Genomic DNA, 12,712 nt, shown 5'->3' with positions numbered 1-12,712 from the left:
CTTATAGATTATGTAAGTGATATATAAGTTGCCAAGCTTAATCAGACAGATTAATCGTCCCATTACAGTTTATGCAAAATGACGTACACCCATTTGAATGAGGACAAAAGTGACAACAAGCCCATAACTGGGCAAATCTGTTTGCAAACTTCCCCCAGTTTCACAGTTATTCCCACACAAGATGACATTTTCACTGGGAATTTATTTTCCCCATGCACATGAACAGCACCATAGGTTTCCTTTATGTCTAGTAGCCTATACTGATTGCTGTGTGCATGGGATTGACGTATGTGCAGGGTAGAAATTTGAAATTGCATTAAATCAGGTTGTTTTAACTAGAGACACACTGCACTTTAATAGAGCTGTACACACACACACACACACACACACACAGACACACTGCACTTTAATAGAGCTGTACACACACACACACACACACACACACACACACACACACAAACACACACACACTGCACTTTAATAGAGCTGTACACACACACAGAGACACACTGCACTTTAATAGAGCTGTACACACACACACACACAGACACACTGCACTTTAATAGAGCTTACACACACACACACACACACACACACACACACACTGCACTTTAATAGAGCTGTACACACACACACACACACACACACACTGCACTTTAATACAGCTGTACACACACACACACACACACTGCATTTTAACACAGCTGTACACACACACACACACACACACACACTGCACTTTAACACAGCTGTACACACACACACACACACACACACACACACTGCACTTTAAGCTGTACACACACACACACACGGCACTTTAACACAGCTGTACACAGCTTACATCTGAACAGGTCTCATTTGATACATCTATACATAAGAATGTCCAGCCCGTTTAGCCTTTAGCCATTTTGATCTTGTCCACAAGACTGCTGCCTGACTAGTGATTTGAATAGTTGACTAGTTGACTGTTGCCTATACCAACTAGTGATTTGAATAGTTGACTAGTTGACTGTTGACGTGTATGTGTGTAGTTGATGAAACCTGTAGACTGCACACCTTCACAATATCACTTTTATCAAGCACTGCCACTCCTCTCTTTTCTTCAAACACACACACACACATGCACACTCATTACAAGTAGGACTGTGGGTTTACTTCAGGCAGGGAAATAGTATTCTTGCACTGTGTGTGTGTGTGTGTGTTGTGTGTATGTATGTGTGTGTGTGTGTGTTGTGTGTGTACGTTTGTGTGTGTGTGTGTGTTCGTGTGTGTGTGTGTGTGGAGCTGGAGCTGTAGTGGAGAGTAATATTGGTACAGACAGCAGCTGGTGGGCAGACTGCTACAATTTTAGCCCTGGGGGGGGGGGGGGGAGAGGTAGAGAGAGAAGAGAGGAGTAGAGAGAGAGAAGGAGAGAAAAGAGGAGGGGCAGTAAGGTAGAGAGAGAGAGTGAGGGGGAGAGAGAGAGGAGTGGAGAGGAGGGGCAGAGAGAAGGAGAGAGAGAGAGAGAAAGAGAGGGAGTGAGAGGGACGGAGAAGAGTGGCAGAGAGAGAGAGAGAGGGAGTGAGGGGAAGAGAGAGGGGACAGGGGAGTGGAGAGGAGGGGCAGCAGCCAGAAGCGTGTGAGTCTCAGTAGAGAGTGGAGAGCTGGTTGGCGTGGTAGCATGTCCCTCTCGTTGCTTGCGCTGTTCCTCTCCATACTGCTGAGCCATGCGCTTGCTCAGTCCTATCTCAATGTCTACCCCTTCCCTCCAGGTAAAGCCGTTTGTGTGTGCATGTGTATGCATTTGTGTGTCGTCTCATGTCGTGTCATGACAGGTCTTCAATTGTGTAGTTCAGTTGTGTAGATTTTTGTTTGTTTTTGAGTGCCTTTCCCCTGCTGAATGTGTGTGTCCATGTGTGAGTGTGTATGTCTGTGTGTGTGTATGTGTGTGTGTGTGTGTGTGTGTGTGTACGTCTGTGCATGCATATATGTGTGCGTCAGTGCATGCGTGTCTGTGTGCGTCCATCGCATCGCGATATGCGCCGCGGCCTTGTATGCCGCCAATGCGTCATTATTATTGACCAGTAAGCATTAGGTGTGTGCCTGTGTGATGTGTGTGTGTGTGTGTGTGTTCAACTATTTATTATTGATATTAATAGCAATAGCGTGTGTCGCCTGTCGTGTTTGTGTGTGTGTGTGTGTGTGTGTGTGTGGTCTGACCACATGCTGTTTTGTGTTGACCAGCCAGTGTGCTTCTCTGCTCATATTTGGGATGTCATAGGAAGTGTCAGAATGGAAATGTTTGTGCTAAAAATAGAGGGGCCATCCATGGTTCCCCACATTGAGGTGTGTGTAACTGCAATCTTCGTCAATATGTGCGGGTGGGTGTGTTATCTGCATTTTCTTTAACAGTGTCTGTGTGTATGTGTGTGTGTGTGTGTACAGTATGTGTGAGTGTGAGTTTGTGTGTGTGTCTGTGTCTGTGTCTGTGTCTGTGTGCAAGGTGTACCTGTCTCTCTGTGATGTGTACATTTCTGGTTTGTATGTGTGTGTATGTGTGTGTTATTGCATTCTTTGTGTCTGTGTATGTGTAGGTCAGTGCATTCATCTGTGTGTGTGTGCATTACTGCATTCTATCATATATTTATATGTGTGTGTGTGTGTGTGTGTGTGTGTGTGTGTGTGTGTGTGTGTGTGTGTGTGTGTGTGTGTGTGTGTGGGTGTGCTTGGCGTGCTGCGTGTGTGTGAGTGTCTTGGCGTGCACGTGTGCGGCTTTACGTGCATGTCGCGGCATATCTATCTGTGTGTGATGTGTAAGGTGCTGGTTTGTATGTGTGTATGTGTGTGTGTGTGTGTGTGTGTGTGCTGGTTTGTTTTCTTATAGTTAGATTAGTCCTGTCTTCATTTGGACAGTTCCATTAATCTGACCTGCTTATCCCGCAGGCATAAGGGGAATCTACACAAACTGTGTGTGTGTGTGTGTGTGTGTGTGTGTGTGTGTGTGTGTGTGTGTGTGTGTGTGTGTTCAGGCGTAAGAGGAATCTGCACAAATTAAGACTCCCTCCTCCTACAATGTCATTTACATGTTGATGCTTCTCGGTAACTGCGGGTGATACTGGGACAGACAGTGATGGAAAGTAGCTGCCTGATTTTGTCTGCTCATGTTCAAGAACATTATAACAAACAGGATGTGTGTGTGTGTGTGTGTGTGTGTGTGTGTGTGTGTGTGTGTGTGTGTGTGTGTGTGTGTGGGTGGGTGGGAAAGACAGTGATGGAAAATAGCTTCCTGAATCTGTGTGCTCATGTCCATCAATGTTATTGCCATCAAATTACAGGTTCGGAGATTTAGTTCATGTAAGATTTATCAATGTGCATACTGATGTACAGCTGTCTCTGATTGAACCACTCTTCTTAGTGTCTGCAAATGAGTGTGTGTGTGTGTGTGTGTGTGTGTGTGTGTGTGTGTGTGTGTGTGTATGTGTGTGTATGTTGTGTTTGTGTTTGTGTGTGTGTGTGTGTGTGTGTGTGCTGACAGTATGTTTCTCATCCAGTTTCTCAGGCCCTGAATGTCAAGTGGCCGTTTGTCCCGTGGTGTGTGTCTGTGTTTTTGTGTGTGTGTGTGTGTGTGTGTGTGTGTGTGTGTGTGTGTGTGTGTGTGTGTGTGTGTGTGTGTGTGTGTGTGTGTGTGTGCTGATGATTTGAATCTCATCCAGTTCCTCAGGCCCTGGATGTTAAGTGGCCGTTTGTCCCCTGGTGTGTGTGTGTGTGTGTGTGTGTGTGTGTGTGTGTGTGTGTGTGTGTGTGCTGACAGTATGTTTCTCGTCCAGTTCCTCAGGCCCTGGATGCCAAACAGCCGTTTGTCCCGTGTTGTCTGCTGAGTCCGCCGCCCCCCTCTTCCCCCCACCGCCACACCTCTGGAAGCGCTACCCCCGACAGGTGAGTCCATCACTCCACCAACGCAACGCTTCAGTTGTGCGCCCGCTGTAGTCCGGCTGGTACTGCCACGGAACACTCAGGTGTTTTCTAAGCCCCCCCCCCCCCCAGGTGAGCACAGGTCATGTGATCTCAACATCCTTTTCTCATTTGTCCTTTACTGTCACAAGATACTCAGGTGTTTTGATGGTGCAGTATAAGTGATGTGATATGATTGGGTTGGGGTTGACAATGATTCTGTAACTTGCAAACAGATATAATAGCATAATAGAAAAGCATGTTTGGCGAAGTCTCTGGCCAGGGTCCTGAAGTGCTTTGCGGGATTGTGCAGGAGTGAACTGCGAGGTTGTGAAGTTCAACATCTAATGCACCAGTGTTTAGTAGGCTAATAAGGCCTACGCAATTAAAATAGGCTGCTGTAGCTAACTGCGGTAGCTATAAAGTAATGAGCAGCAACACATTATTAGAGAGGATTCCGAGGAACAGAGCAGAGCTACACGCAGGTGCAGGTGGTCCCTTGGTCAGCTAGGGAAGGGCTTTAATATGCTGACACTTACAGAGGAAGCCGAAAAAACTTCCAGACATTTAAAGGAGAAAAATTCCTTCCTTGCCCTCTTGGCAATAAGCGACAGAGCAACAGCTCCTGTGTATCAGCTGCCTTACAGCCAACACCGGCATTGAGTTAAAGCGATGCTCCCTTAAATACATTTTGTGATCACCACATAGATTATATTGTATTACTATTTTATGTAGACATGGTCTCAGATGAGATGCCGATCTACAGGTAGCCTATAGGGTGGTGGCACCAATCCAGGGGAAAGAGGGTGAGGAAGGAACCAGGGACACAGTCCCTGGCAAGGGCTTGGGCTCGCCGAGCAGTTCGCCGCAGGGAGATGATGGGGAAAAGGGGGGAAAAGTAGCGACCTGGTCATACGAGGGGAAGGGAGAGGATTACGCAACACCTAGGAAAAAAAAGAAAAGTGGGAGGGTTGATTAGCTGGAAGAAAGAGGCCGGAGAGGAGAGGCAAGGTAGAGGGGCTGCAGCGGGGCTGCACTTGCTGCGTTGAGGTAGGCAAGGGGAAAAGCTGTTTAGAAATAGAGAAAGAGGCGCGCCCAGTAGGGGGAAGGCAAGGTAGAGGGCTGCGAGGGCTGCCATAACTTTACTGAGTTAGTCGAGCAGGGGAAAAGCTGTTTAGGGGAAATGAGAAAAGAGGCCGCCCAGTGGCGGAGAAGGCAAGGTAGAGGAGCTGCGTGGGGTGCCATAACTTGCAGAGTTGAAAAACATGTTACCCAGAACAGAGCGGAGGAACGGAGCTCCGCGCTGCATGCCTGATTAGCTCGGTTGATCGGCTATAGTAGGAGAGGAAAGATCAACTGATTGTTGGAGAAGGCGACGCAGGTCTACTTTCCTTGCGAAAGCGAGACAATCGATCCTACATCCAGCTCTGTTCCTAATCAAGGCAAGATATGGTCTGCAACGGGCTGCCATAACTTGCTGAGTTAGTGAAACAGGGGAAAAAGCTGTTTAAAATAGAGAAAAGAGGCATAATGTGAGCAAGATAGAGGAGCTGCAGACTGCCATAACTTGCTGAGTTGAGTGAGCAGGGGAAAAAAGCTGTTTAGAAATAGAAAGAGGCCGCAGTAGCGGAAGGCAAGGTAGGGGCTGCGCGGGCTGCCATAACTGCTGAGTTAGTGAAGCAGGGAAAAAAGCTGTTTAGAAATAGAAAAGGCATGATAGCGGGAAGGCAAGATGAGGGCTGCCGCAGCGGGCTGCCATAACTTGCTGAGGATTAAGTGAGCAGGGGAAAAAGCTGTTTAGAAAATAGAGGAAAAGAGGCCGCCCGGTAGCGGGAAAGGCAAGGTAGGGGGCTGCACGCAGGGCCATAACTTACTGAGTTGAAAAACTTATGTTACCCAGGGAAATATAGAAAGGGGGGAGGCGCCCGGAGGAGCAGGCCTCTCGCGGCTCTCTTGGCTGGTCTTTCAGGTTGATCGGCTATGATAGGAAGGAGAAAGATCAACTGATTGTTGGAGAAGGTGGCCTTGAGTCTACTTTCGCTAAGCAGGGATGTCGATCTACATCCAACTCTGTTCTAATCAAGGCTATGGTCAGCGGGTAGCTCTCCTTCTTGCAAGGGGAAAAGCTGTTTAGGTGACACCGTATAAGGCAAGGTAGAGGGCAAGGGCTGCCATAACTTTACTGAGTTAGAGGCAGGGGAAAAGCTGTTTAGGGGAAATGAGAAAAGAGGCCGCCCAGTGGCTGGAAATAGAAAAGGCAAGGTAGGCAAGGGAGGCTGCGTGCGGGTGCCATAACTTGCTGAGTTTGAGCAGAAAAGCTGTTTGAAAAACATGTTATGCCAGAACAGAGGCTGTTTAGAAATAGAAAGAGGCCCGGGAGGAGGAACGGACTTGCAGAGTTCATGTTGCTATAGTAACAGAGGCGCTTGGAGAAGGTGAAAGCGGCGCTGGTGCTTTCGGTTGATCGGCTATAGTATCCAGGAAAAGATCAACTGATTGTTGGAGATATGGCGACGCAGGTCTACTTTCCTTTCTTGCAAAGCGAGGACAATGCTCAACCCTACATCCAGCTCTGTGAATCAAAAATAACCTGTCTGATTGAAGGGGGACACCGATGGCAAATTCCGTGATTGCTCCCCTGAACTTCCGTTTGTAAGCGCCATTATGTGTGTTATGTGTGTGGTGTTTGTGGCGTGTGTTATGTGTGTGACTTCAGCCGCCTCCTCCTCATCCAGCCTTACTGCGGATACCCTTGCCTCATTTTTTACAAACAAAGTGGCGGCAATCAGCAGTCAATTCTCTACATGTCCATAGGACGCAACAGACTCAGATATTGCACTCCTACAACCTCTGGCGGTTGCTGGAACATCTTTTTCAACATTAGCGCCTCTCTCCGAGAGTGAAGTATCTAGACTCCTGACATGTAGCCGTCCTACCACATGCTCGTTAGATCCTATACCTACGAGCCTACTTCAGTCCATCAGCCCGACCATCACACCAGCTATCACATGTGATCATGTGATAGCTGGTGCTAACCTCTTTGCTAACCTCTGGCACGTTTCCAACAGCATTCAAAATGGCCCAGGTAACACTGTTACTTAAGAAAACATCTCTCAGCCCTGCTCAAGTTGAGAACTACCGTCCTGTCTCACTCCTACCTTTCCTATCCAAAGGTATCGAGCGAGCAGTCTCCAAACAGGTCTCTGAATTCCTTTCACAGAACAACCTTCTGGATCCAAATCAATCTGAGTTCAAAAGCGGCCACTCTACCGAAACTCTTTGTCTGTAACAGAAGCCTTAAAGGAAGCCAGGGCATCAGTCATCAGTACTCATTCTGCTTGACTTATCGGCTGCCTTTGACATGGTTAATCACTGCATCCTTCTCTCTATGCTCTCAAACATGGGAATCTCCGGCTCTGCTCTCTCCTGGTTTGAATCCTACCTCACAGGACGCTCACTATCTCACAACAGGGGTCCCCCAGGGATCAGTGCTGGGCCCCCTTCTCTTTGCTATCTTCGGGTACTCTTTGGGACAGATTATTCGTTCACATGGCTTCTCATACCACTGCTCCTACATGAGCGACACACAGCTCTATCATAGCTATGCAGATGACACACAAATTACTTAGCTCTGTCACCAAACGACTATGGTCCTCTTGAATCTATGTGTCAGTGTATAGAACAAATCAACACCTGGATGTCTCAAAATTTTCTTCAGCTGAACAAAGAAAAAAACTGAAATAATTATATTTAGTAAAAGCGAGGAAAAGACTTACAGGTTTGCCCTCTCTCCTTGACACAAAGGGGTTGAGCATAAAGGATACTGTTAAAAATCTTGGTGTATTAATTGACAGTGATCTAAATTTCAACAGCCACATGAAAGCGATAACTAAAACTTTTTACCACCTCAAAAAATATTGCCAGGGCTGATGTCAAAACATGACTTAGAAAAACTCATTCATGCATTTATCTCCAGCAGGGTTGATTACTGCAATGGACTGTTCACGAGCCTTCCTAAAAAAGACTATTAAGCAGCTTCAGGTGATACAAAATGCAGCAGCTAGGATTCTAACAAAACTAAGAGGGCGACCACATTACTCCAATTCTTAAGTCCTTGCACTGGCTTCCAGTAAGTCACAGAGTGATTTTAAAAGCACTATTGCTTGTTTAAAAATCAGTAAATGGAGCAGGACCTAAATACCTATCAGACATGCTTCAGCAGTACACACCTTCTGGTCCTCTCAGGTCCCAGGTGAAAAACCTGCTAGTAAAACCTACTGTTAGAACTATCTGGAACCAACTTTTGGGATGACATCAAAAAGGCCCCAACTGTAGCCAGTTCTAGACTTAAGACCAAACTGTTCTCAGATGCTTTCTGCTAACTGCGCTTAGTTACAAATTCTGAATGTGCCTTGATAATTATTCTACCTTGTTTTTTATTACTTTTTTACTACTTTTACCTTTGTTTTTGCTTACTAATTATTCTTTATTTTTAAATGATTTACCTTGTGTTCTATGTTTTCTTTTTATTATGATCTTTACCTTTTGAACTATTCTTTGACTATATTGCCCTTCTATGCTATTATTTGTTATTATTGTTTGGTTTTGTTTATGTAAAGCACATTGAATGACCCTCTGTGTATGAAATGTGCTATATAAATAAACTTGACTTGACTTGACTTGACTTTCCACCTGATAACCCCTTGGTCTCGACACGGATCTCGGATTGCCTCTCAGACATATCTACATGGATGGCACACCACCTTCAGCTTAACCTCTCAAAAACTGAACTGCTGGTCCTCCCAGCTAAACCTACCATACATCATGACATCAACATCAAAATTGACTCCCTGTCTGTTGCACCTACCAGGGCTGCACGAAATTTAGGAGTCGTTCTCGACAACCAACTAACCTTCTCCGATCATGTTGCCTTGGTCGCCCGGTTGTGCCGTTTCGCACTCTACGACTCAAGATGCTACCCAACTCCTGGTACAGGCCATAGTCATCTCACATCTTGACTACTGTAACGCCCTCCTGACAGCTCTCCCAGCCTGCACAGTGAGACCCCTTCAGATGATCCAGAATGTGGTGGCACTCCTGGTCTACAACAAACCCAAAAGTGCACATGTTACCCCGCTGCTCATCGAGCTACATTGGCTACCTATGGCCGCCTCAAAATTCAAGTCTCTAACGCTTGCCTACAAAGTACTCTCCGGTTCTACTCCCAGCTACTTGAATGCCCTCATTCCTGTGGCATATGCGACCTCCCGACTGTTGCGCTCCTCAGACGAACGACGTCTAGCTCTGCCACTGGTACACTCAGGCCAATCCAAACTTTTCTTATCTGTTGTTCCTCATTGGTAGAATACTCTACCAGTTCCTACTAGAGCAGACATCCCTCTCCATCTTCGAAAAACTTCTGAAGACCCAGCTCTTCAGAGAACATCTCCTCTCGCAGCACTACTTACAACTAGTCTTGCTGATCCTAGCACTTACCACCTGACTAGAACTGACACTTGACTGTTTAATAACAGCACTCACTGATGCACTTATTCTTATTGTACTCTACCTTTTAAATTGTCCTAAATTGTTGAAGGAGAATTGCTTTAAAAGCAAACAGTTTATCATGTTGTTGCTTTGGCTAAAATCGTCAGCCAAATGTAATGTAATATAATGTGACAGGCGTAACATATATGACGTGTGTTATGTGTGTGGTGTGTAATGTCTGTGGTGTGTGATGTGTATGACGTGTGTAACCTGTGTGTGGTGTGTGTTCCTCAGGATACAGATGATGTCATCAGTGAGCCGTCGGCTCCGTGCCCCCCATTAACCCAGCGGGCGCCCCAGGACCACCCGGCCCTGACGGACCTCAGGTGGGCGAGACCTCATCCAGACCCCCAACACATACACACACACATACCTCCACCCCCCCCCCCAACACACATTCACCTCCCCTCCCCTCACCTCACTTCTCATCAGACCCTCAACCCCAGCCCCCCGACGCACACACAAACACAGTGAAAGAAATAAAACAGGGTTCCATCAAAGTGCCTGTTTGGGCCTTCTAACCTGAGAGAAATCAAAGTAATCAAACTGATTTTTGCTGACTCTGAAAAGGGGGCTTTGTGGAGTACTGCAAGCTTGCAGTTGTCTTGAAACGCACCCACATGGCATTGACTTGCATTGTATTGTACAGTACTACAGTGGCCAGGCGGCGTGGTTCAATGTGGTATTACAAGAGAGCCTGTACCGCACTAGTTAGTTAGTTTTTGACGTACATTAAAACGATTGTGATTCGATTCCGGGGTAATTTTGGATCTTTTTGAGCTAAAAAAAATAAAACACCACACAACACCTTTAATGACACACTGTATCTGTAACCACATTGCATCCTCTATTGCACCTTTAATGCCACACGGCGCAGCTAGCATGCATACAGCGCAGCTGTGCCACACAGCGCAGCTGACACCATACGGCACCTTCCAACACCACAGCGCAGCTGATGGCCATGCAGCAGCTGTGCCATGGCACCTTTTAACACCATGCAGCAGCCTGTGCCATGCAGCGCAGCTAGCGACATACGACACACACACACACACACACATACACTCCACCCCAACACACATTCACCTCCCCTCCCCTCACCTCACTTCTCATCAGACCTCAACCCCCCCCAGCCCCCGCACGCACACACAAACACACACGCAGTGAAAGAAATAGAAACAGGGGTTTCCATCAAAAGTGCCTGTTTGGGCCTTCTAACTGAAATCAAAGTAATCAAACTGATTTTGCTGACTCTGAAAGGGGCTTTGTGGAGTACTGCAAGCTTGCAGTTGTCTTGAACGCACCCACATGGCATTGACTTGCATTGTATTGTACAGTACTACAGTGGCCAGACGACGTGGTTCAATGTGGTATTACAAGAGAGCCTGTACCGCACTAGTTAGTTAGTTTTTGACATTACATTAAAACGATTGTGATTGCGATTTCGAGGTAATTTTTGGATCTTTTGAGCTAAAAAAATAAAAACACCACACAACACCTTTAATGACACACTGTATCTGTAACCACATTGCATCCTCTAACCAGCACCTTTAATGCCACACAGCACCTTTAACGCCATACAGCACCTTTAATGCCACACAGCACCTTTAACACCATACAGCACCTTTAACACCACACAGCACCTTTAATGCCATACAGCACCTTTAATGCCATACAGCACCTTTAACACCATACAGCACCTTTAATGCCATACAGCACCTTTAACGACATACAGCACCTTTAACGCCACAAAGGTGTGTGTGTGTGTGTGTGCTTCTGTCCTCCTGTCTCTGGGTCCGGTCTGTAGTGTGTGTGTGTGTGTGTGCTTCTGCTCTCCTGTCTCAGGGTCCGGTCTGTAGTGTGTACTGGCCGTGTGAGGCCGCGTGTATATTTTTGAGCCTCGTAGCATATGAGAAGTGTGTGACTTCCTGCGGCTGTCCTGGCTGGGGATGACTCCAAACACACACACACACACACACACACACACACACACACACACACAGGTACACACACTGGCTTCACATTAACACTCTGTTTTTAGACAGACACAAATAGCTTTTTCCACTGCCTGCCCTGGCCCCCACAGCTGCTCCCACAATCCCCTGCAGCAGCAGTGCGGCCGTGGTGGGGCCCAAGGTGCGTTTGGAGCTGTCGACAGGCCTTTGTGGTGTGTGTGTATTTGTGTGTGTGTGTGTGTGTGTGTGTTGCTTACAGGTTTGTTTATTTATATTTGTGTGTTTGCACATGTTTATACATGTGTGTATATCTTGATGTTCAGATCCCATTGTGTGTAACTTTGTGCAGTGAGTGTAAGTAAATTGCAAAGTACTGCTTGACTAGTGGTCTACTAACATGGAAATGTTGGAACGTTGGACACAGGAAGGAGCATGACCCTTTTCCGTGGGTTTTAGATGAGTTGGTACCTCTTAGCGCTAAATTGGTATCCCTTAGAGCTAAATTGCTGCCCCTTAGTGCTAAAGTGGTACTTAATACGCTGAACATTGATGTAAAGGGGAATTCCTTGTACATTGTGATACTTAAGAGCCAGAATGAAATCTCATGGTTAATATCAATACCATAGTTGTTAAATATCCTGCTGTGAGTACTACAGCTGTTGATGACATCTACCAGTGCAGGCCTGCCTGATGCATGCACACACATGCACACACACGCTCTCACACACTCTGTCTGTGCAGGTCTGCCTGATGCATACACACACATACACACATGCTCACACACTTTCTCTGTGCCCCATGCAGGGTCCGCCTGGACTGCCCGGCCTCAGGGGACCAAAGGGAGAAAAGGTGAGACTGTCTGTCTGTCTGTCAGTCTGTCTGTCTGTCTGTCTGTCTGTCTGTCTATCTGCTGTGAGACTGTCTGTCTGTGTGTTGATCAGGAGAGGGGCTGTCTCTTTGTTCTGTTACACTCTGGTGTGTTTGAATTGTTGGCTCAGTGCTTCCAGTGTTGTTGTTGTTGTTGTTGTTGTTGTTGTTGTTGTTGTTGTTGTTGTTGAGGTGAGAAGTGAGAGGGCTAATGAATCATTTGTACTTTTCCCTCTTCCTCTCTCCTCCACTGCCCTTACCTCCTCTCCTCTCCTCTCCTCTCCCTCCTCTCCTCTCCTCTCTCCTCTCCTCTCCTCTCCTCTCCTCTCCTCTCCACTCCTCTCCTCTCCTCTCCTCTCCTCTCCACTCCTCTCCTCTCCTCTCCTCCCCTCCTCCTCTCCTCCTCTCCTCTC

The 12,712-nt window shown here is 46.8% G+C and overlaps 1 protein-coding gene across 1 annotated transcript in view; it reads left to right on the top strand.

Annotated features, from left to right (window-relative positions):
- Positions 1-1,591: 1,591 nt before the first annotated feature.
- Positions 1,592-12,712, top strand: part of colq (collagen-like tail subunit (single strand of homotrimer) of asymmetric acetylcholinesterase) — a 24,245-nt gene continuing 13,124 nt past the window's right edge. Inside the window, 6 exon segments of the mRNA XM_048261929.1 lie at positions 1,592-1,754; positions 3,794-3,872; positions 3,875-3,918; positions 4,700-4,895; positions 9,739-9,806; positions 12,237-12,281. Coding sequence (XP_048117886.1) covers positions 1,710-1,754; positions 3,794-3,872; positions 3,875-3,918; positions 4,700-4,895; positions 9,739-9,806; positions 12,237-12,281 — 477 coding nt within the window. The 5' untranslated portion in view covers positions 1,592-1,709.

Source organism: Alosa alosa, chromosome 13 (assembly GCF_017589495.1).
Source record: "Alosa alosa isolate M-15738 ecotype Scorff River chromosome 13, AALO_Geno_1.1, whole genome shotgun sequence".
NCBI classification, from domain to species: Eukaryota; Metazoa; Chordata; class Actinopteri; order Clupeiformes; family Clupeidae; genus Alosa; species Alosa alosa.
Note: the sequence above shows the minus strand (reverse complement) of the source record. Positions and strands in the feature narration are given on the sequence as shown.